At 57.1% G+C, this 24,178-nt stretch overlaps 1 protein-coding gene across 11 annotated transcripts in view; it reads right to left on the bottom strand.

Annotated features, from left to right (window-relative positions):
- Positions 1 to 799: 799 nt before the first annotated feature.
- EPB41L1 (erythrocyte membrane protein band 4.1 like 1) overlaps positions 800 to 24,178 on the bottom strand; it is a 64,175-nt gene continuing 40,796 nt past the window's right edge. For 3 of the 11 annotated variants that reach the window (XM_085079128.1, XM_085079129.1, XM_085079130.1), the window contains 16 exons: positions 23,547 to 23,644; positions 23,235 to 23,410; positions 22,708 to 22,856; positions 22,154 to 22,189; positions 20,200 to 20,391; positions 18,983 to 19,081; positions 11,991 to 14,564; positions 11,351 to 11,458; positions 9,849 to 10,247; positions 8,390 to 8,482; positions 7,891 to 7,971; positions 7,640 to 7,702; positions 6,658 to 6,753; positions 5,745 to 5,825; positions 4,742 to 4,858; positions 800 to 3,666 (listed from right to left, as the gene is read on the bottom strand). In XM_085079128.1, the coding sequence (XP_084935254.1) occupies positions 3,658 to 3,666; positions 4,742 to 4,858; positions 5,745 to 5,825; positions 6,658 to 6,753; positions 7,640 to 7,702; positions 7,891 to 7,971; positions 8,390 to 8,482; positions 9,849 to 10,247; positions 11,351 to 11,458; positions 11,991 to 14,564; positions 18,983 to 19,081; positions 20,200 to 20,391; positions 22,154 to 22,189; positions 22,708 to 22,856; positions 23,235 to 23,410; positions 23,547 to 23,644 (4,371 nt within the window). In that variant the 3' untranslated portion in view covers positions 800 to 3,657. The remainder of the gene's footprint in view (positions 3,667 to 4,741; positions 4,859 to 5,744; positions 5,826 to 6,657; positions 6,754 to 7,639; positions 7,703 to 7,890; positions 7,972 to 8,389; positions 8,483 to 9,848; positions 10,248 to 11,350; positions 11,459 to 11,990; positions 14,565 to 18,982; positions 19,082 to 20,199; positions 20,392 to 22,153; positions 22,190 to 22,707; positions 22,857 to 23,234; positions 23,411 to 23,546; positions 23,645 to 24,178) is intronic. The other 8 variants (XM_085079131.1, XM_085079134.1, XM_085079133.1 and 5 more) reach the window with 8 other exon arrangements.

Raw genomic sequence — 24,178 nt, 5'->3', positions numbered from 1 at the left:
GGCGCAGTTCCCATCACCTCTCCGCATTCTGAGCCTCCTCACAGCCACCTTCCCTGCCCCACGGTGTGTCCGAGGCTCAGCAGCTGCCACACGAAGTTGCTCCCGGCTCCAGCAGCCGCAATTCCCGACTTGGCAGCATCTTCATCTGCTCTTGGGAGAGCCTGCCTGCAGGGCTGCATCCAGATCTGGGGTCCGCAGCACTGGAGGGATGTGGAGATATTGGAGTGAGTCCAGAGCTGGCCATGGAAATGCTCTGAGGGTTACAACCCCTCTGCTCTGAGCCAGGCTGGGAGAGCTGGGGGTGTTCAGCCTGGAGGAGAGAAGGCTCTAGGGAAGCCTTAGAGTCCCTATCAGTGCCTACAGGGGCTCCAGGAGAGCTGGAGAGGGATTTGGGACAAGAGCCTGGAGTGCTGGGACTAGGGGAATGGCTTCCCACTGCCAGAGGGCAGGGTTAGATGGGAGATTGGGAAGGAATTGTTCCCTGTGAGGGTGGGGAGGCCCTGGCACAGGCTTCCCAGAGAAGCTTTGGCTGTCCCTGGATCCCTGGCAGTGTCTAAGGCCAGGTTGGACAGGGCTTGGAGCAACCTGGGCTAGAGGAAGGTGTCCCTGCCCATGGCTGGGGTGAAATGGGATGAGCTTTAAGATTCCTTCCAATCAAAACCATTCTGGAATTCCATCATTTCTATGATCTTCTCTTTGGACAAAGTACTGTATTTCCACATGCAGTGCCCCCCATTGCAAGGTTGCCACTTCACTTCTCCATCCTCTCAGCAGGAAAGAGTCCACTGAGGCCCCAGGCTGATTTAGCATCAAACACATTTATTTCACTTTTATTGAATACAAGAACAGTGAGCACACACGCATACACCACCGAGCACTGAAAAGGAGTATGACCAAAGGGGGAGAGGGAGAACAAGGGAAGAGAAAAGGAGAGTTAGTGAAGGAACAACAGAGCGTTGCAGTTGGTTGGTAAGGTGCTTCTCAAATAAAAATAAATATTATTATTATTACTGTTACTGTTATTATTACTCATGCAATCGCAGGCCAGGTTCAGAATGAATTTGTGGGATTGGGTAAAAACAGGCACTCGTGTCTCCCACCCCTTTCCACAGAAAGGCCCCTGGAAGAAAACAAGCAGTGACCAGCTATCCGAAACGGAGCGCGGTGATGGGCAGGCTGGGGTTGAGCAGCAGAAAGCCACACCTTGCCAGGAGAACAAGCAGTGAGCTTTTTTCTTTCCTTTTTTTTTCCCCCTCTTTAAAAAAAAAAAGTTTTTGACACTGCTACCCATGAACACGCTGTGGGAGCCAGGGGCTGCTCACTGCAAACGGAACCCACAGCAGTCCAAGCGCATGGGGAGCCTAACTCTGTACAGTTGCTCATTCCAACGGGAACCTTTGCTTCTCAGACTGTGCACAGCACCAAAAGCAAGTCTGCAGGGTCACAGGGGCCTCGGGTGGGCTGTGGGGGTGCCCAAGCCAGGTGGGCTCCCCCAAGCCTGAACGGTGCCATGTACTGGAGAATGCCAGCATGGCAGGCAGACCCCGGCCCTCCACCACCCCTGGCAGTGCCACTGCTTGGCACAGCTGGCTTAGGTGCATTGGGAAAACAAAAGAGAGAAAAGGAGCCTCTTTGCAACCGCCTTAACTGTTTTTAGGTTGGGGCTGTGCTTTCTGAAAGTACTTGGCTGGATGCTGGGGAGCGGCACTGGCAAAGGCACTGGCAACAGCCCTTGGGCTCTTGCCTTCCACACCTGCAGGAGAAACCTTTCTGCCAGGACAGAGTCCTCAGGGACACACTGGTAAGCAACTGGTGAGCAACTGCCAGGGAGCAGCTCCCTCCTAGGACAGTGAAGGTGGGAGCAGGGTCTGCCCACAGCATCCTCATAGCACAGGCGCTCCTGCTCGGGCATCCTGCGAGCCCTGGCAGGACCTGGCAGAACACACCTATTCCTGGGCACAGTCTGTGTGAGGGGTGGGAGACTAAAGGCAAAATGGTGCAGCGTCATGGGCCCCTCTGTTTCTGCAGGAGCTAGAGACAATTCAGAGAAGGAAACCCAATTCTTTCCTTTGCTTTCTGGTTTTGGTTCCAAGCCTACCCGAACTGCCTGGTTCACAGTGTACGGGGCCCTGGGCTTGGCCCACGATCCCCTTCCAAAGGCAGCCCTGGAGGGAGCCTGTGGCTGAAGGCTGAGCTGGGACCAGCTCCACTGACCCTTCCTGGGCTCTCCCACCCAGCATGGGATGCTGGGGACATTCTGCAGGGGAGGACACGGCATGGTGTGTCCCTAGGCAGGGTGGAAGAGCACTGCCATGCCCTGCCAGTGCTGTCCCCAGCCCTTTGCCATCACACCTAGGTAGTGGGGGAGGCAGGGCACAAACAGCCCCTCTGCCTTTGACCCTACTACAAAGCTCAAGTAACTCCATTACTGGGATCCAGAAATAAAGCAAATCCACTCCATCCACCAGCACGGCTCTGTGGGCTGGAGGGGAGCCCTGAGCCCTTCCTGCCTACGGCTGTAAGAGCTGGAGCCTTCCCTGCCCCTCCAGGTGATTGCTGCCCCTCCAAACCTCACCACCACACACTGCAGATCAGCCAGCGGGACATTCCTGTCCCTCACTCTCTCCCCTTCTCCCTCAACCAGCAGCGGCCGAAACCTTCCCCGTTTCCTTCTTGCAGGACTCAGAGTCCCATGTGTGATCTAAGAGTCTCCAAATACACCAACCACAGTCAATCCAAGAGTTAATAATTTCAAAATGTTGGCATTGTATGTACCAGCACTGTTGAATTATTTCAGCATTGTTCCCTCCCTCCCCCTCCGTGATATAGAATAATATACAGAACTGAAATGCACATCCATATGAAACCCCACAGGCTGCTCGTTAGAGATGAGAAACCATGTACATATCATTTGCTGTGTCTGAAATGAAACCCATTCCTAAATACCTTCAGAGAACAAGAGGTTGGACAAGTGCACAGAGAAGATAAGGAAGGAAAGGGGAAAAGTTAACAGAACCCCCAAAAAAATGCAAAAAACCAGCATGGAATGAGGAGAAGGGCAAAATGACACTTGCGAATTGGAAAATAACTCTAAGGTCATAACTTGAATGTTTTTCTCTCTTCTTTCCAGAGGTGGGGAATGGTTTTGCTTCTGCTTGTGGTTTTTTACTTCAGTTTGCTTACTTGCTTTGTTGCAAAGCAGTTTTCCTTTCCATTCAGTGTGCAACAAATGAACTCATGATTGTGTGTCCTTTCATGTAACATGCAAAAGATGGTGGCTTATTGTATTGTTACTGAGATTATTGTTATTATTATGACTTTTTAAATCTGATTTATTCACCAATCCAGGAAATTCTTCAATTTATCTGCAGAGGGTTGGCTTTGTTTGTTGGTGGTGTTGTTTGCTATTCGTTTCCAGCATATAGCAGCAGTGCAAGGATGCATTTTGTTTCCTGTTTTTATATATATATATATATATGTGTGTGTATGTATATATATATATAATATATTTGCTATTCCTTTTTTAAAAATTTTTGTCTCTCGCCATGAACATTGCAGCCAGGATGTCTATGTCTTGCTGACAAATCCAGCATGAAGGCTCCTTCTCCCCTGTTCTCCAGGTTGGAATACAGATGTTGACTTCCAGGAACATGTTGGTCAAGATTCCTGTGCAAGGCAGATGGAAAGGACCAAGTCATGGAGTGCCAGTCCATGGAGGCTTCTCTTTGGTCAAGGGCACTGGACAGGGACTTTGCAAACACTTGAGGCCACAGTCTGCACTTAATTAGCAGGAGCTCTGGTAATTAGCAGGAATTCAGGCACTGGGCTGGTGTTGGTGCATGGGGGATAGAAGGGGGAGTTGCTGCTCCCTCACTTTAAGCCATTCAGCTAAAACTGGGTGGATCCTATGGGATGCAGGAATGTCTGGGCTTGTCTGTACTGTGGGACAGGATGAGGCAGCTCCACGAGCCTCTCCTGACCTTCCCAGCCGCATTGCTGGTTGCTTTTCCAGGCTTAAAAGCTGCCAATCAAAACTTTCATACAATAAAGAAACAGAAAATCCCATTTCCAAGGAGCCTCTCCAAACACACCTGCAGCCTGGCTACTGCCAGAGCTCCCCAAACTATCCCTTTTCCTCTCCACCACTGTCCTCACTGCTCCCACACGGGGATTTGGTGGCTGTGCCAACCTGCAGGAGCTGCAGCTCCTGGCTGACAGGGGGAATGGGGTCAAGTAGGGGGTTTAGGGTGGGGCAAGACTCCCCAAGCCCTGCAGAAGTGTCTGGGACTGTGACAGCTTTGGGGTGTCTGTGGGGAGGTGCAAACCTTGTGTGCTGCTGCCTACACCTGTGTGCGTGTAAAAACACAGCCTGGGGATCTGAGTGGGACTGAAGAAACTATAGCATTTTTATAAAGAAATTACCATTTTTGCCAACATTGGTCTGATATTTTGGCTTTGCAGAACCTGTAGCCAAGTTCCTCAGCCCATCCACAAAACTGCTGTCCCCTCCTTCCCTCCACACTTCAGGGGGATGAGCAGGTCCTTTCCCCTTTACATGTAAATGACTCTGAGCCCTGTACTGAGCACGACAGCAGGGTGACATCCACTGCATTGCTTTCGGTGGCATGGTAGTGGCTTCCTAACCACAGCCAGGTGGCCATGCCACCAACCAGAGACCATGACCTGCTACACTGCTCTTACCCAGCAGGTGTAAATCACACCTGGCAGCTTCTCCACCCACCTGAGGTTTCTTGTCCCTTTCCTCTGGAGAGGGCTCTGTTTCTCTGTACACCACAGCTTTGGTTACCAGCATGTCGGGATGCTGGAGTTTTGCCTCTTTGATTGCTAAAGCCAGTGCCTGGAAAGCAGAAGGGAGAGAGAGAGCATTTATCCTCCCTCTGCTGCAATCAGGTACCCTGACTGTGGCCAGAAAGCAGCTGGAGCTGATGGAATTCCAAGATCAGAGTGGGATTCCAGGAGGATGGGAATGCAGGGGTTCAAAGCTGAACCCAGAGCAGCCTGGCAGAAGAGGCTGAAGCCCAGCATGGGAATCCAGCATGACTGGGAATTCATCCACTATTGGGAGCCCTCATGTGCTGCCTTTCTCTGCTTTTTTTCTGTAGGGCTGTGCTACTGCAACCTGGGCAAAGGAAAACACTAGAAAATCGACAGGAATTATCAGATTCATTATTATAATTCTAAAAAATAATTTTAGAGCCTTTTAATTACTTTATCTCTTGAATTTCTTTCTTAGGCATCAAATCCCTAAGGGTGAGGCCATAGGAAAATGACCCTGTGGCCCTAAAGACTTGTGCAAGTCTTTGTTATTTCATCACAAAAGTGTGTCCCTTTTTTGTTCCTCTGTCATCGAGGGAGAGGCAAAACATCATCACCTGGAGCGACTCAACCTCTAGTGAGTCCTGAGCTGGAAGAGAGAGGTGACCTGGGTCACTCTGGAGTATTTCAACAGAGAAAGGGCATCTGGAAATGTCTTTTTGACAGTACAAAAGTGATGCCATCCCTGTGTTCTGCACTGGGATGTGACCTTTGCCACAGTTTCATGGTGGCACACGGCCCTGGGGGTCACTGCACCCATAGGGACCTCGCTCTGCTGGACAAGTTTAGGGTCTCAGGGGTCAGTTTTTAGACAAAAGGGGTAAACAGGTTCAGCCAGAAGCAGAAACATGCAGTGCTGCATCCAGGGACAGCAAGAACTGGACAAAGCCAGAGCATTCTGCTCCTACCTGGTCCTGGTCCACATCTTCATCTCCCGTGATAATGATGCGTTTCTCTATCCGGGTCTCGGAGAAACCCCCTTTCACAGTCTGCATGAGGAGAAGGAGAGCTCTCACCCCCTGCCCCAGCTCCAGGCAGGGGGAACTCTGCCATGGGAGCAGGGACAGCACCAGCATCCCCTCAGGACCTGCCCTGTGATTCAGCAGAGCTCCCACTACCCCTGCCTCAGTGAGAACTGGGATACACAGAGGGGAATGAGAAGGGCAGGGGGCAGGTACCAAGCAGCCTCCTGCTGCTCAGCTCCCTCAGTCAGCTGCTGCTGTCTTTTATAAAATCAAAGAATCACTGAGGTTGGCAAGGCCCTCTGAGATCACCAAGCTCAACTGTTTCTCCTGCACTGCCAAGGCCACCACTGACCATGTCCCCAGGTGCCACAGCTACACATCTTTGAAACTCTTCCAGGATGGTGACTCCACCACTGTCCTGGGCAGCCTGACCACCCTTTCCATGGGGAAATTTTCCTTTATACTCCATGTGAACCTCCCCTGGTGTAACTTGAGGCCTTTTCCTCTTGTCTTCTCCCTTGTTCCCCAGGAGCAGAGCATGTAGTTAATCTGGGGATGAAATGGCCCTGGCTGAGACCCTCTGCTGAAGCCTTCAGTGCCCACCCCTGGCGTGCTCCTGGCTGGATACACAGCCCTGGCTGTGCTTGCCTGCTGTGGTCACACCTGGCTGGATGGGACAGGCAGCACACAGGGCACAGGGCACAGGGCACTCTGTGGCACTGCCATTCCCATAGGACAGCACATACCTCTTGACTGGTTGGAAGCAGAGGGGCCCTTTCTGCTGTACCAACCACAAAACAAATCCAGCCCCCCTCTAATCCCAGGGGCTCTCAGGAACCCCTGGAGCTACTCTCACCTTGGTAACATGGGTGGTGGTGGAAGTGGAGAGTGTTTCCGCAGTGGCGCTGAATATGCTGGTGAGCACCTCCTTCCCAGCGGAGCCGCTGGAGATCTGTGGGACACGGAGCAGTGGAGTCAGGGGGTATCCCAAAAAGCCAGTACCTTCCCACTGGGATGCACTCACTCAGCCAAGCATGAGAGGGGACAGGGTGGCAAGGGAAAAAGGCACTGAGTTGTGCTTCTAAGTGCACTGACGGTTTGGGGGGGACAGGGAGAGGTTTCCACAAGTACCCCAGACCCACAGCTGCTGGGAAGGGCCTCTAGAGTGGGGACAGGGTTTCATGGCAGCTTTGAGCTCTTCCCCACCCACCCTCAGGGCCACCCCAGCAGAGCTCTCAGGCTGCCTCTGTCTCTCTCCATCCCACTGTGTGTGCCAAGGGCTGGGAAGGAAGGCTGGGAAGGCTGCACTGGTACCTCAGCCCCAGTGCTGGCTCCATTCTCCCTGCAGCACAAAAGGATGAGCCTGGGGCAGCACCTGGTTTGGTCAGGCTGGACTCCATCAAAATGAAGGGATGGAGTAGGAAATCCCTTCCCAGAGGAAGGGCTGTGCTGGGCAGGATGGTTAGTAGCCATTACTTCCCCTGGGAATCAGGGGACTGTGGGTAGTCTGGGGTGGCCATGCAGGACACCCAGGGCTAAAGGCATCTCATCTCAGCCCACTGCATCAGGGACTGGGGTATTTTTTGGGAATTATCCTCCTCAAGCAGATGTTCAAGATATGGATCTGGCAGAGGAAAAAGCCCACAGGCCGAGATCTCCTGACATCTTGCTCCCCTGAGCATCCTTCTGCCCTTGCCAGTACCAACACATCAGCCCAGGGTGCTAGTGCTGGGAACACCGGAGGGGAAGGACCTGTGGGATCAATCCCACCCACTCCCAGACCCACAGGGCTGCCTTCCCCAACTTTGCCTGGCTGGTGGCACCATGTCCCCCCTCACCGGTGACAGGGAGCGAAGGTCTGTGGTGGGAGCGGCCCCTTTGCCAGCCTTGGTGCTGTGATCCTGAAAGGAGAGCACAGGGCATGTTGGCTCAGGTGCACAGGGGGCAAACATGGCCGGTGTCACCCTCTGCAAACACCCCCGGTGGGGCAGGGTCCCCCCAGCACAGCTGGCCCTGGTCACTCCTGCCAGAGCAGAGGGACCGCAGGGGACAGTGGCTGCCCCACCCCTCGAGGGCAAGCCCCGCTTACTGAGGTTGCTAGCGCTGCCTCTGCGGTGCCAGCCTGGGCAGTGGCACTGCTGTCTCTGCTGCCTGGGGTGCCTCCATCCACCTGCCAAGGCAAAGAAAACCAAGTGAGCCTGGAGGTGCCACCAGGGAGTGAGTGACACTTGCAGGGACAGTGTGGCCATATCCCTGCTGTCAGAGGAAGCCAGGGTGGGCCACGAGACCACAGGCAGCTGCTGGCTGTCACCCATTGGAGATGTCCCCGTGTGCCAGCACTGCCCAGTGGCATGGCAGATGGGGCCAGGGACACTCGGAGAATACCTCTGGGTGGGTTTTTGTTTGTGTTTTGGGGACTTCAGCAAGCCAAGGCTGAGCAGAGGCCCCAGCCACCCCACAAAGTCCCCACCCTCCCAGCACCACTGCCAGGGACAGCCTTTGGTGGGCTGAGGCTTTGGGGAGGCCCAGGGTTCAGCCCCTTTGGGGCTTTGAGGAGTAAGGCCACGGGAACAGAGCCACCATGTCACCTGCGCTGTGTCTGTGGTGCTGACCCGATGGGGAGCGGAGCCTTCTGCTTCAGGCTTCTTCACGGTCACAGCATCCACTTTTGGGGCTGAAGGCTGCAGGACAAACAGCAGAGAGTCAGCACAGCCAGGCCGTGATGCCAACAGCCCTGAGCACTCTGCCCATGGTAGGGCACTGGAAAGAGATGATCTTTAAGGTCCCTTCCAACCCAACCACTCTGTGCTCTTTGGCAGAGCGTCCCTGCCTCGCTGCTCTGCACATGCCACACACAGGATGTCCTGCAAGTGTCACACTGAGCCCTACCTGGGCTAAGAGCAAGGCTGGGCTGTTGCCCTGGTCAGACGAACACTACCTACAGTGCCCTGTGACCCACACACCCCAAATCAGACCTGCTGCTATGTCCCTGGGATTTTCTGGATAGATTTAGAGACACCATGGATAAGGACAAACGGTTCTGCAAAAGTTTGGTGAGACCAAATCAGTTTCATCCACGTGCCACAGCTGTTTGGTGACCTGCACCAGCTCCTGGTGGCTCTGGATGCACCTGGGGTGTCAGAGCCTCAGGGCAATGGACACAGGCTGCCAGCACTGCCCTGCTGCAGAGAACTGGAGCTGCCAAGAGCTCCTGCATGGGGGATGCTTTGCCAGTGCTCAGCACTTCCAAGCCAACAGCCCCCTGCCCATGCCTGCCCTGGGGCACATGGCCCTCCTGGCCAGCGCACCGGACACTCCACACCAGGGTTTCCAGGCTGGCTCAGGGGCAGCTCCCTCTAATTCTGCAGCTCTTTCCTGGCTCCAGGTCTGGACTGAGCTCAGCAGCTCTGGCCAGCACTGGGAACTTACCTGCAGGGCTGGAGGCTGCCCTGGGCTGGCTGGGCAAGACATGGCCCTGGCCCAGCACAGGACAAGGCCACATGGAGGTGGGGGTGGTTGTACCATGCTGTCCCCATGCATGCACTCAGCCCCACACACATGCACATGCAGTTTTGTTAGCCCTGCTGTGATCCCTCCCAGCACAGAGTGACCCTCCATGAGCTCCAGAGTGGCTCCATGAGGCCAATCCCTCCCAGGCCCGGCATGACCAGAGAGGTTAGTGGGCAGCACATGGCTCTGCACTACACAAACCCGGCACTGAATTCATGCAAGACATGAGGACAACTCTGATGGTTAGTGCCACGTGCCCTCCCTGTGGCACACATGCTGCTGTGGGGTGAGGGACAGGGCAGCCAAATGCAGGGACTGAGAGGTGACAGTGACTTCTCCTGGTTAGCAGATGCACGAAGCACATGACAGAGCCATGCAACACAGACACAGCATGCATCGGGCAGGAATGGGCGGGTGGCAGCCAGCGTGCTCCTCCAAACCAGCTGGGAGTGCACAGCCGCCAGGCAATGCCGGGCACAAGGGACATGGAGGCATGATGGCACCGGCACAGTCCTGGTGAATGGCATCCCTGTGTACCTCTGGCTGGGAGACATCTGGGCTGGCCTGGGAGACCTTATCCCTGCCTTTGACATCCTCTTCCAGTCCGGGAACTACTTTGTCAGTGTGCTGGAAGGAAACCAGGCCTTCATCTTCTGTTTCACTCTTGTCCTTGTCCAGCTCGGGTAGGCTCCGGGAGATGTCCTCAAAGGCTGTGCCATGGAAGTCCCCGATGACGGTGAAATCCACCTCCGCCTCCAGGCTGGAGGTCGAGCTGACCGTGATGCTGGAGCACTTGCGCTCGATGGCCAGGTGGTTGTCCTTCAGGAAGACCGAGTCCTTCTCCTGGTCAGGCTCCTCGTCGCCAGTGTCACTCTCAGGGGCCCTGTGCCGGGGCGGTTTCACCCTCTCCTCGGGGCCCTCCCTCACGCCCGCTCTCTGAAGGAGACACAATCGTGGAGAGACGGGGCCCGTGAGCACCGCGGGGACACGGTGGGAGGAGGAGGAGAAGGAGGAGGAGGAGGAAGGCTGCAGCAAACATCACAGAGTAGAGTCAAACACAACTCAAGCATGGAGACCGAAACCTTTCTGACAGCGGCAGCTTTGCTGAGGGAGAGAAGGCAACTCAATTGGATTGTGCCAAAAGTTTGTTGGCAATGAATCATCTCAAAAAGGCTCGGTCACACGGAAAAGAAGCTCGGCCAGCTTGGAGGCACTTCTGTGCACTGGTGGAAGCAGATGGATGCAAAACAATGGGTCTGATAGGACACATTCAGAAAGAGCTCAGACACAGGGCTATTAGATGTCAGTGACTCAAAAAAACAAACGAGGGAAAGAAAGAGAGAAGAGTTTGAAAGGAAAGGGCCCATCAGCCAGGCACGGTGAGGGACAAGCGAAGGAGGGTGCCAATTCCACTGAGGAGGAGTGAGCCAATTCCACTGAGCATCCTGGGGGGCATCACCTCGGGCCCAGGAGGTCCAGCCCACCAGCTGCCCTGGGGTGAGTCTGTCCCAATGACACCACCTGCCCCTCCAGAGGCCTCAGGCAAGTGTCAGGGTGACCTGGTCAGTGTAATTGACAGCATGGCAGGGGCCAAGGGATGATCTCCCTCCATCCGCTCTTCTCCAGACACAGACATACCTCTCAACTCTGCCATCGTGTTCCCTTGCCACGCTTTGCCATGAAGCCATGGGAAATCTAGACCCAGCTGTCCCTTAGGAACAACTCTAAGCCCACCGATGCCAGAGGAACCCCCACCTCCTGGTGTTGGCCCCAGGTGTTTGCAGCCAGAGCCGTCACCCCACGGGCTGGGCTGTGCTGGCACAACCCTCCCTTGGCACTGTGGGAGGTTGAGAGGTATGGGGGAAACACAGGGTGTCCGGCAGCCCCGGAGGAACAGCCCTGCAGCCACGTGTTGGGGGTGTGTGTCTGACCAATACATACAGAGAGCCCTGCAGGGGGAGCGGAGGGGCAGCACAGCCCTGGCCGCGGGCGAGCGCTCACACTGCTGGGGGAAGCACTTAGCAAAACAGCACTGAGACCTGCGCCACCACTGGAACAGCAGCCTTTACATTCTCTTCTTTCAGGCTGGGTTTTACTGATGGGTCACATAAATCCTTTTCTTCCCCACTTGGTTCCTGAGATTTGCTCTGGATTAGAGAAAAAGGTTAGTTGGAAAGACATGAACTCTGCAGGAGCTGCTCTAGCGCTCACAAGAACGAGGAAGGCTACTCCATCACCCAGCCACCAGCTTGCTGAAGGCAGGGCGGGGTGGGAGCTAAGCAAGAAAGGTATCAACCAATGTAGGAAATGCGGGGGCGAAGCTGGAAGCGTGGGCACGCCGCTGCCGGGGCTGCGTGTCCGTGACAGTCCCAGCTCCTCCAGCCACCCCCCGGCGCCCTCTCCTGCTCCCGGCCATGGAGCTCGGGTGCCCTTCCTGAGTTCAGCGAGCGGCATTCTCCAGGGAGCCAAAATGTTGGGGGGGCGCAAAACAAAAGCTGATGAACCGACTGGGCGGCGGCTGCGCATGCAGCCAGTAAAGCCTGACCACACACACAGACAGAGAGGACAGGGATGCAAAGCGCCTGCTGCCAGTCAATGGATGTGTGAGGAGCCACTGGACACGGGCAGAGCCACAGAACATGCGCACGAACGTCCGTCCGGACGGTTCGGTGGAGTTACCACGGCCTCGGCCAGGGTGAGCTCGCAGCCGGAGTCGGGGGAGGCCAGGTCGGCACTGTCTTCTTCATGCTCCGGGTCAACAGAAACATTTTCCTTCAGGGAGTGAGGCTGGGAGGTGTCTCCTGAATCAGCCCCGTGCCGAAGAGCCAAGGAGCTCACACTGGACACAGGTCCCACTGCAGGGGGTGAGGTGAGGCCCTTGCTCATGGGTACACGCTGAGCCAGATTTATCTTCCCTGTAGCTGTCACCGATGTCTCAGCTTCAGGGATATGCTCCTGTCCCTCCTGGGCCTCCCTTTGCTCCACTTCGCTTTGCTCAAACATCTTGATCTTGGAGGCCACGGAGGTTTCCCTGTAGCTCTCACTGTCCTGCTGGTTTCCTGGGGCCACAGTGACATCCCCGTGCTCCTGGGACACAGCTCCTGACAGCCCAGCCATGCACACCAACTCCCCAGGCTCTGCTGGATGTGTCCCACCACTTGATTGCTCTGCCCCACCTTCAATCACCAAGGCAGAGAGCTGTGATGTCTCTCTTCCTTGGCACAATCCTGCTACAGGGGACTGGAAGTGTGGGACATCAGCAACTTCTTTGGAAGGAGAGTCATCCTGTGGTGGCTGCGCTGGAGCCACGTCACTGTCCCTGGTGATTTCTCTGACTGTCCGGCTCCTGCCCTGCAGATCTTTTCTCACATTCAACTCCAAGCTCCATTGTGGCTCTTGTGCTTTGGGATCTGCAGTGTGGAGAGGCCCTCCAGCCATAGGGCCTTCTTGGGGCAGGTCTCTCAGGATGGTCTCAGTCCGGTGTTCAGGTTCCTCTGCCCTGGGGAGCAGCTCAGCCATGCCAGGGCTTTTGTCATGGGACAGTTCTTCCATCTCAGAGCCTTCATCTCTGGTTGGCTTCCCTGACCCTGAGTCCTGGAAGAGCTCTTCGATCTTGTGCTTCTCCTCCTGCAGTGGCTCTTCGGTGGCAGGGACTTTGCTCTGTGCTGTGACAGGGTCCATGTCCTGGGCCACCTCCCTGGTGGCTGGGTCTCTGACCTGGATTGACTCTGCTGCTGTGTCTGTGTTTTGGGGTGGTTCTCCTATAACAGGACTTGTCCCTTGGTGTGGTTTCCATGAGGCAAATCCCACATTCTGGGATTGTTCTTCAGATTCAGGATCAGTGTCCTTAGGTAGTACCACCTCTGTGGAGGAGTTTCCACCTTGGGGCACGGCCACGCCTCTGGCAGGGCTGGTACCCAGGGCCACGTCCATGCCCTGAGGCTCTGTGCCCGAAGATAGCTCCATGGGGACAGGGCTGGGTTTCTGGGGAACTGGTGGAGGGACAGGAGCACTGGGTTTGTCCCTCTCCAACCCCACAGACTTAGCGTGGCCCTGCTGAGAGCCAGCTGATGATGGAGGTGACTTGGGCTCTATCTCTTCCATCTGAAGAACCATTCTGGCACTTTCCTCCCTGTCACTGTCTGCTCCAGCCCTTCCCGAGAGCCCCTCCAATGCTGTGCAGCTGTCTGGGGACCATGCCGGGCTCCCTCTGTGCTCCTCAGCCCCAGGGCCATTCCCTGCCAGGCCACATGGCTTCAAGCCTCCCACTGGGCTCTGCAGCTCCATCTCCGCTGCTCCCACCTCCCAGGAACACGGCAGGGCTTCATTTCCCGCGGATGCTCCCCCGGGCACCCCAGCACCAGGTGCTTTCTCTGGCTGCAGGGACAGCTCTTCCCACCCTGAGATGGGATGTCCCCCCAGGCTGGTCCCATCAGAGCCCATCCTGGGCTGCTCTGGTGCTCCAGCAGGTTTTCCAGACACTGTTCTGTGTTGGTGCCCTTCTGCTGCAGGTGCCACATGCCCAGATCCCTCCCCGGATGTGTTCATTGTGGCTTCTGGTCTCTCCTCCAAACCAAGCCACCCACCAGTGTCTGAGACCACGTGTGTTTTACTGTCCTTCTCCTCTCCCTCTGGATCTCCTAAGTAGATGATCCTCTGGGTTGCAGAAGTCTCCGAGCCGTCGTCGCCAGCCTTCACTTTAATTTTCAGGAGCTCTGGGGCCGTGGGTGGCACTCTGGCCTCCTGCTTCCTGCAGGCTGCAGAAGCCCATTCCTTGGAGAGCACCTCGTCTTCTTCCTGGGGAGGCTCTGGCTCCAAAATCTTGGTCTTTAGCCTCTCTTCAGGCGGCTGACAGGGCTTGGGCAGCCCTGGCTCCCTGATGGCTGCGCCTTTGCCCGGCTCCCGGGGCTCCCCATCCTTGCTCTCAGCAGGCGGATGTGTCGCCCCCGGGCTGGGCTCCCCCCTGCTTTCCTTCTCATAGAGCTCATCCTCCCACACAGACTCAAAATCCTCAGGACTAGCAATCATTTTGGCTCTCTTCCTTGTATCCAAGGCTGCAGCTGCCGGCTCTTCCTGGCCTGCCACGTCCTTGGCTTTCCCTACTGTCACCTCCACTTTCATCAGGCTCCCACTCGTGTTCACCTCCGAGGTCCCTGCACGTGCTTCTTCTGTCTTGGCTCTCAGAGTTTTCCTCAGAGCTACAGCTTCCAGCCTAGGGGCTTCTCTCTCTATAAATACCCAGTGCTCCGAGCCCTGCATTGCAATTGGAGCAAGAAGAGTTAAACGCATCAGACACCCTGGCCCCGAGTGCTGCTGGCACGAGTGGCACAGCTGGTCTGTCTGGCACAGGGCTGGCTATGTCATTGTCGTCATCATCATCATCATCATCATCATCATCATCATCATCATTGATATTATTATCAAGGCCAGAGTTAAGGCTCTATACAAAGAGCCTGGCAACTCATTGATGGAGAGAGGGACTGGAAATAAGGGGCTGATGCCACACTGGGGACTGAGCCAGTGTCCTCTCTGGGGACAGTGCTTTGCTCTCAGTGGTAGCTCCCTGACACACCTGCAATACCTGGGGCTTTGCTGGAGGCACAGAGTGGGAGTGAAGCTCCCAGCAGACACATTAACAGCCACCAGAGTCTCTCTAGAGGCAGGGGAACACAGCTGGCTGCCCCCCTGTTTTCAGCTGGCTCTGGCAATTCGTAGGGGTGAGATTTCATTGGAAGCAATGCCCTGGGTTTTGGGTAGCTTCACTCTCGGCTTCATCCGCATGCCCTAAGAATGTGTCAGACTGCCAAGAGCACAAGCAGGGAAAGAAACCACCTGAAGCCATCAGCAAGGCCCTTTCCCTTTCCTACCAGATGCTGCAGCACAGATTCCCTGAAAGGCCATCCCTCCTTTCCAGCTCATTGGGGACATCTCACAACCCACCACTCAGCAGAGGTTCCCAGCCATGTTGAAACCAAGTGATTCAGAAACTGTCACCTATGAAAGGTTCCCTGGGAAGTGTAAAAGAGCAAGGGCTCAGCAGCAGGACCAAGCAAAGGCCATGGAGCGTCCTGCAGCATGGACACAGCAGGAATGTCACGTGCTGCTGGCAGGGGACACCAGGTCACTGCTGCCAGGGACACCTTGTACATCCACGTGCTCATCACGCACATCAGCTAAAGGCCTCACGAGTGCAAAGAACAAAGCCCTGCTAAAATCCATCTTTTGGAATGGGAGGTAGGAAGTGACCCACAGGAAGAGAGTAGCAGGAGAATATCTGCGCCATGGAGAGCAGTGCTGGGGCTCCCCATGGGGCTGGCACTGCCCATGCACAGCCTGCCTGGGCAAGGCCTGCAGCAGAGGCAAGGGTGGCTCTCGGGGGCACTAAGATGCACTCCAGGGCCAGGGAGGGGGCTGTCTGTCTGCTCCCTGCCCCGACCAGGAACAGTGATCCATGGAAAAGTGAGCCTCGCCCCATGCAGGGGGACAGGGGGAATATTTGGAAGAGTTACACCTAAAAAGCAAACCTAGAAACTGATACTGGAGAAGAGAAAACAGGGAGGGAGTCAGAGGGGAGCAGAGCCAGAGAGAAGGGAAGATAACATTAGAGGAGAGAAAGAAAGGAGGAAAACCAGTTACTGGTGGAAGAGCTCCCACAAGGAAATCAGAAATTGATGAAAGCTCCCAGCAGAAAAATGCCATTCCCAGCTCCTGCCTTCTCTGCCAGGCGCCAGAGGAAGCAGAGCTCCCTCGGCACAGTGCCCCAGGCCCTGCCCCTGCCCCCAGTGCAGCCCCCTGCCTACCCCTGCCCAGGGCTCTGCCAAGATTCCCTCTGCTCCTGAAAATCCCCAGGAGCCTGCAGGGAAGCACTCGGGGGTTGCACTGGGGTACAGCCCATGGGCCTCAAAGAGAACACCCCACCCCTGAGGGCAGGGAGGTGCCAGCTCTTGAGTGCCAGGACATCCACGGGAACGGGTGCCCCTCTCCTCCTCTGGTGTCAGGGGGATCCTTGGCGGGGCTCTGCCCTGGCCAGGCAGCTCCACTGAGCAGCCAGGTCTGCAGGACAGCGGAGCCCAGCCCCCTACCCTGCACCAGCCTCTCCCACAGCCCCCTGCCCTGCACCAGCCTCTCCCACAGCCCCCTACCCTGCACCGGCCTCTCCCACAGCCCCCTGCCCTGCACCAGCTGCTCTCCAGCTCCCGTCCTCCACGCCTGCCTCCAACGCGGCTTTTGTTCCTTCCCGGACCATGGAAATTGGAGCAGAGCCCGTCAGTGCCTGCCAGGAGCACCAGCCTGCACTGTGGTCGTTCCCAGGTGGGTTTGACCTGTGGCAGCAGCATCCCCCCTAATGGGGTGGCTCACTGTGCTGCTGGGCAGCCCAGGCTGGTGCCTGGCGTTCCCTCAGCATTCCCTCTTTCCACTCAGCAGCCATGCTGAGCCGGGACACTGCTCCCTTTCCTGAGGGTACAGCAGCTTCTCTCCTGCTCCTGCCCTGCAGTCCCACTGCTGAACCTGTTCTCAGCCAGGACAAGGATGGACACGTTGTGGCCATGGGTACAAATCTCCTCAGCAAAGCCCTCTTTGGCTGAAACCAGAGTCCTTTGGAGGAGACCTTCCCTGCGCAAAGGGGATGAGTTTCTTCAGGCTCCTCCTCTGAGTTAAGGCCCAAGATAAATGTAGATCAAAATGTCTGGAGCCTGGAACACATTCATCCATGACAATACCTCTTCACCAGTCAGGAAAACCCCAAAGCTTCAGATTTATCTCCAAACTAGCTTCTTCCTTCTCCTCAAAGCCTTGAGACGAGCACAGCTCAGTCCAAGGGACATCCAGCTCCTCCATGGTGTGATGTGAACTCTGCTCCGGAGGGCTTTTTGCCAGCTCTAGCCACAGCTCAGGGCAGCCCTTGTGTCTCCAGAGCCTGAGGCCTCTGGGGGATGTTTGGAGCAGATCTCTGGATTATGGGGCACATTCCCCAGGGAAGCAGGGAACTCCTGAGCTTTGGAGGTCAGTGTGCTGGAGGATGGAGCCAAGGCAGAGCTGCCTCAGAAGGGATGCTGCTGGGAAGGCTCTGTCCAGAGAGTAGCCTTGACTTCCCAAGGGATCAGTGACTTTCACACTCCCCTGCCCTTCCTCCCTCCCCACACATCTGCTCTAGGGACAGGAGCAACTGGGAAGGTCACCCCCACTGTGGCCTAGGCAGCACCAGAGACAGAAAGGAAAGAGGTCATAGCAGGGAGCAGAGACAGCCTCTGCCCCTGCCAACCTCAGAGAGCACTGGGCACACAGAAGCTTCTCCCTTGGGCATCCCTCAGTGCCCCTGCTGCCCTTCCCTGCTCTGAGGGAGAACCAGCTCACCTGAGAGGAAAGCATGGGCTTCAGGCAAGGATAATGAGGGAATATGAGATGTTGGGACAACACAGGGATCTGGAGAGGCTTTTAGCACCGCCCAGCCCAGCATTCTTGTCCTCCAGCAGGAGTGGGGACGAAGGGATGGAGGTGACTGGGGTGACAGACTACCCAATCTCAGTGGGCCTGAAGCCCATGGGCACCAGGGGACTTTCTGGCCCTGATGAAAGCTCCAGGCTCTGCAGATGTGTCATCCTCATGCCATCCCTTCTCAGGACCATGAATCCCTCATGGGGACCACAGGCTTGGGCCTGTGGGGATATGTGGAGACATGTCAGGGCTGAGTCACCAATGCCTTCAGAGAAACCACTGGTGAGCCCACCTCAGCACCTGCATCCCAGCACAGGCTGGGCACCCTGAGGGCAAGACTGACTCAAGAGATGTGTGCGCACCTCACATCTGGTGTTTCTGTCCTCCAGCTCCAAAATACTGGAATATAGACAGTGCCAACCTGGACTGGGAGATGCTCCTGCTCCAGTAAAGGTGTCATATTCTTGGTGAAGCCCAGACTGTGCCCAAGCCCTCCCTGAATGCCATCCTGCCTCCAGGAGACTGCTCCAGCCAGCCCAGGTCCAGGCTCTTGACTGTGCTGGTGACTTCTGCATGGACTAAGGGACATCCACATGGAGCAAGAGGGGGCCCAGCCTGTCCCCTGCCCCCCACCCCACTGTCTCTGCCCTGCTCAGGCAGGACAAGTGTCCCAGCACTGCATGTGCCCTGGCCAACCCTGCCAGAACCAAGGCTCAAAGCCCAGCCTGCTTCTGCTCAGTGAAGGCACCACCCTTGGCTGTCCCCTCCCCAGAGCTAAACCTGAACACAGCGGGTGCTGAGAGCTCACACTCCTCACAGGGACAGAGCCTGACCCAGCTGTGCACAGGTACAAGCCCAAAGATGCCTCCAAGGATGCCCTTTTCCAGGGTGCCTGGGCCTAGGGAACTCCAGCTGCAGCCAGGACAGCCTGAGGCTGCTGGAGAAGCCACCCAGGTGCCCAGGCCATCAGGTCACCCCTGCCTCGGGACCCTCAGCACTGGGTTCCAGCACGGCCCCACACCAGCACTGGGAGCTCTCTCCAGGACCACATCTCAGCAGGAACAGCCAGGGGAGCAGCTTTCACCAACAGCCCTGTCCTGGGAGGGGTCCTGCCTGTCACCAGAGAGGGGGACCCAGCTGTGGGCAGCTCTGCTCAAAGGGCACAAGACCCCTTGGCAGGCCAGGGACCCCCATGGTGAGAGTGAGGGGTGGGGGGAGAAGAGGATGGTGACAACCTCAGGAGAGGAGACAAGGCTTTTCTGCGTGAAAGACTCCATGCTTAGGGAAGCTCCATGCTCAGATGCAAAATCGTCTAAGGTGTCCTCTTCCATCGTCTGTGCCAGCACGGAAACCCCAGCACCCACAGTGAGAGAGAGAGAGAGAGAGACAGAGACAGAGAGACAGAGACAAAGAAAGAGAGAGAGAGAGAGAAAGAGAGAATTTGAGAAGGAATGAAGGAACAAAGGGTGGGTAGGTGGGTGGGTGGATGGATGAATGGATGGAAGGATGGATAGATAGATGGACAGAGGTCACAGCTGTGCCAGCTCTAGGTGCTCCATTCACATGTCTGCACCTGATACAGTCCATGAAAAAACCAAGTGCTTTGCTGAGGGGCCACAGCCTTCCCCTAGCCCCGATGTCAGGGCTGTGCTGGGGCTCATCCCAAACTCCCTGCAGACCCTGTGCCCTCTCCACAGCCTGGCCGCATGGCAGAGCAGCCCCACGTGTGGCACCCACCCTCCTGGAGCCATGTCCCCTGCTGCAGGCACAGTGCTAGCTCCAGAGCCTGCTGGGGGGACAGCAGGCAGGAAGGGTCCCTGGCAGGGACAGGGCATCCAGGCTGGCAGCAGGGACACTCTTGTCACACACTGCCTGCACCAAGCCCACCAGGGCCCCAGGCCACAGAGTCCAGCTGTGCCACATCCAGCACTGGGGACTCTGTCCTGGCACCCTGATTTCAGTGCTCTCCTGTCACCCCACGGTCCCTGTGCAAAGCCAGCATGCAGAATGCCCAGAGGGGAGAATGTGGGATGGGATCCCAGCGTGGCACTGCTCACCCTCCACCTCCTCCCACCACCCAGGTCCCACTGCTGAGAGCACCAGGGCCCGCTCTGCACAGCTCCTGCTCTGCTGGGGACACCCCCAGGCAAGAGCTGTGCTGCTGGTGAGAAGGGTGAGCAAAACCCCACCCCACAGGCCACCAGAGCCATAGCCCAACTCTCAGGTAGCCCCAAAACACCTCCAGAGAAGTGTCCTGCAGTGCCTGGGGAGATCCCCCCCCAGCAGTGTGAAAATGGTTCAAAAACTTAGAGACAACACCGCTGTCCCCAGCATGTCACTCCCACCGTGCTCCCTCAAGGCAGCACAGGAACAGAGCCCCCAGGCTGAGGGACTCCTTCCCACCAGATCCTCATTCTCTCTGGAAGAGAAGCAGCATAACTACATAACGAACCTCAGTGGCCTTTTCAGGGGTTCCCTTTGGTGTTTCATCCTCGTGTTTGGGTGAAGAAGAGGCTGGTGAGGAAGGCAGCCTCCTGTCCCGGTCCCTGTGAACCAGTTTGCTGTTGGGCTCCTTCAGGGTCCGCTTCAGCTCGTTGATGCTGGCCTGATGTTTCAGCAAAACATCCTCTGGCTTGTCTAAGAACTTGGGAAGGAGAGAGGAAGAGAGCGATGGTTACAGCAGCAGCCAAGGCCAAAGGGATGTGCAGGGGCACTGGGAGGGTTGGCTTCACTCTGGGCTGGAATTGAGGGTCTCAGGAGCTGAATGAGGAGCGTGGTGGAGCACCCTGGTCTGCAGGTCTCACTGGGAGAGGGAGCAGCTCATTCACTGCAAGAAGCAGCAGAAGGGCAGCACGGGGCCAAATGTGTGTGGCAGGTGAAAGGCATGGCATGGCCTGGTGGCATCTCCAGGGCTCTGTGTCCTCCTGGCTGGGGACAAGCTAAAGCCTCCTGGAGGGGAAAGTGGGCTCTCCCTTGGGATCAGCAAGGAATGGGGCCATGCTGGAAACACCAGCAGCCTGTGCTGCTGCTCTCTGGCGCCAGGCACAAAGGGAGCCCAGGCTCTGTCCCAGCAGGGCAGATGAGCGGCATTTCCAGCAAGAGCAACTCCAGAGCAGGCTCTGCCCAAGGGACAGAGGTCCAGGGATGTCTGGATCTGGGCAGCACAGATCCAAGCCTGGATCCCCATGGACCAGCCTGGAGCAAGTGGGGTCTGATCTGCTGTGGAGAGAGGACAGTCCAGAGCACTCAGGGACAAGGGTTCAGGTGTCAGAGCGTGGCTCGGTGAGGGTACAGGCACTGGGGTGGCCCCCTCGTCCCGCCACAGAGGTGGGCAAACCAGCTCCCAGCAGGAACCTGGCTTCTGCCTCCAACCCAAACCCAACCCCAAACCTCTCCTGAAGTTCGAAAGGAGGCCCCTAAATACCTCCCCCCACCTCCTCGGCAACAGAGCAGAGACCCGCGAGAGCCCCAGGAAATGCCCCACCAAACCTTCCAGACACTGAAGGCTCAGCACTGCTCAGGGAAAGCCCCACCCTGGCCCCGCGTGTCCGAGCTGAGGAGGGCTCAGGTGTGCCCACCTCTGGGCTGGGCGCAGCACATGCACATGCAGTGGGCAAGCGATGAGGCGGGCGGGGGTCGGGGCAGTGCCCACCCCCAGCAGGGCTGCACGGGGATGCTGGGTGATGCCAGCATGGCCAACCCCATCCCCTGGCTGTGCTTGCTTCCATTGGCACCTCCTGTTGGGATCTCCATCCCACTGTGATCCAAGGGGATCCCCCGGGGAGCAGTCAAGACGAATGGTTCCTGATGGGGCCATGGCAGACACAGCAGTTGGTGCAGGGAGGGCTCAGCCTCTCTCTCTGCTCTCAGGGTGGGCAGGCACAGGGCTGCTGTCAGTGCTGGCCCCCTCAGGCAGCTCAGAGCCTCTTGTCTCCCGTGGGGGTGGGATGGCAGCCACAGCATTTGGGGAGCCCCAGCCCGGCTCTCGGGGGGCTGTGGGAGAGCTGGGCAGGGGGGGGGATGAGGCAGTTTGGGTCAGGCAGGAGCAGAGCATGGGTCGGGTGCCAGCAGGAGGATGGGACCAGCTCCACAGGAGAGGAGACACAAGGCGAGGACACAGTGGGGTCAGGAACACAAGCAGAAGCCAGGTCATCCCAAGGGGCCAGCGGCTCTCCCGCCCTTGGGAGGGCTCTTGCTCACAGGCACGATCAGGACCACCTTACTTAGTGGGATAGAAGATGCCACAGCTGATCCCCAGCTGTCTGCTCCTCGGGCTCCTCCAGCACCCAACCCCCAGCCCGGCGCATCTTGTATTCCAGTAAATAGGGTGACACATGGACTTGTTTTGGGAAGGATGGACAATATGATGCACCAATGAGAACTACGATACTCCAGAGAGAGAATACCTCCTGCTTGTGCCTGGGGGTTGTTTCATGTTCCGGCTGGCAGCAAAGAGAGGGTTAAAAGTAACCAGCAGGGTCAGTTGAGGGCACTTGTCACAAACATCACAGTTAAGTAGATGGGCTGGTAGGGACCCCCCTCCCCTCCCAGCATGGGGCTGAAATGGGCTGGGACAGCCCAGCGACCAGGACAGGAGGGGGTGGGCTGTGCCTAGGGAGTGGTGGCCACTGATGTGCTCAGCCTGTCCCCATCCCCATACCTGTCCCAGAACTGGGCTGCTCCCAGGTCCAGCCCTGCCTGGGGATGAGCCTTGAGACCACCTGGAGGGCTCTGGGGAATCCGAGTTAAGCCAAACCCCTGTGACAGCCCCACTTCCACTGGTGGGGCCAAGAGCTACATCCCAAGGGTCCCACCGGCCTGGGGCACAGCTGACACAGACAGGGCTGCAGGGACCCTGCCTGAGGTGACCCTTCCTGCCTGCAGCCCAGCCCTGCTGCCAGCCAAGGCCCTGCCTGCCTCCCCCTCCACCCCCACCCTCCTCTGCCCACCTCGGCTGTACCTTCAGCTCCTTGATCTTCGTCGGGGTGGTCACCTCCTCATCCTCCATCTCAGAGCGTCTCCTGCTGCCAAACTCACCGTCCTCATCCTGCTTCTCGCCTTCGGGCCCGGCGTCGTGGTTCTCACTGACAGAGGCTGGGCGCGAGAACTCTGCCCATGGGGACAGTTGGGTCACCCCAGCCCTGCCACCTCAATCTTGCCCCAGCCCCCAGCCCCTGCCCATGGGGACAGTGTGGTCACCCCAGCCCTGCCACCCTGCTCCTGCCCCAGCCCCCAGCCCCTGCCAGGTCACACCTGGGGCAGATGGGCCTGGGGGTCCCAGGGCACAGGGAAGAGGGTGATGTGTCCCTAAGCGGCCTGACCCTGACTCTGCCACGTCCCCCTGCTCATGCAGTCTGAGCTACCCCTTGGGGTGGGGACAGACCCCGTGCCACAGGGATGCCACCTGACGCTGCCCAGCGAGGCCGGGCAGCACGCCCTGATTCCTGCCGTGGAGCAGTGTCCCTCTCTGTCCCCCGTGGGCTGTACCTCCGTCCAGGCTGCGGGACATGGTGTAGCGTTTGCTGGAGGAGCGCTCGAAGAAGGGCGCGGGGCGGTCAATGAGGGCGCTGGCCTGGCGCGTCTGTGCCTGCGTGCGCCCACTGTACCGAAACTTGGAGCCCATCACCAGGAAGCCCTTGGGGGGTGGCTCTGGAGACACCAGCCTAGGGGACACAGGGGTGGGAGGATGTCAGCAAGCCATGGTTGGGCCCTCTGGCACTGCCCAAAACGTGCGCCCACTGCAGCTGAAGCAGGAGCATGTCTGCCTCTGGGAAGGGAGGTCTGGAGAAGGTTCCTCACCTGAAAAAGGTGTGATGCTCTATGCAGACCTTCCAGAGCCTCTTGGCTGAGCGGTGGTTGGGCAGCTTGAAGCCAATGGTGCTCTCAAACTGTTCGTACTTGGGGGAGACAGAGACAGGCTGTCACAGGCATGTCCTGCCCCAGGTGACATGGCAGGACAGGACCTTGCCAAGGCCCTCAGGACTATGCAAAATACCACAAAAGTCTTCTTCAAAGCCATGCTGGGACGGTCCATGCCCAGCACCATGCCCAAGAGGGCAATGGGATACACCCCACACCTCTGGCCTCAGCTGAAAATGGCTTTTCAGTGCAAGATAAATTCCCTCAAGAAACAGAAAGCTTTTACATTTGTTTTGGTGTGAGGGCATCACTCTCAGGGTGCTCTCCTTGCCCTACAGCCTGCTGGAACATGTGGATGGAAATGCATTTTCCCACCATTAAAGAATGAAAATAAAGTCTGAAAATGAATGAAAAAACTTTCTTATTATGTGAAGATGTGACACAAATGGCCTTCAACCCCCCTTCCTAGGCAAACTCCCTACACCAGGAGGGTCTCGGAGTCTGTCAGGGATGGGATCCTGGGGTCCCTCAGCTGCTGAAGTCACAAGAGCACATGAAAGAAAATCCATGCC

Source organism: Lichenostomus cassidix, chromosome 20 (genome assembly GCF_008360975.1).
Source record: "Lichenostomus cassidix isolate B80296 chromosome 20, HeHo_3.0, whole genome shotgun sequence".
NCBI classification, from domain to species: Eukaryota; Metazoa; Chordata; class Aves; order Passeriformes; family Meliphagidae; genus Lichenostomus; species Lichenostomus cassidix.
Note: the sequence above shows the minus strand (reverse complement) of the source record. Positions and strands in the feature narration are given on the sequence as shown.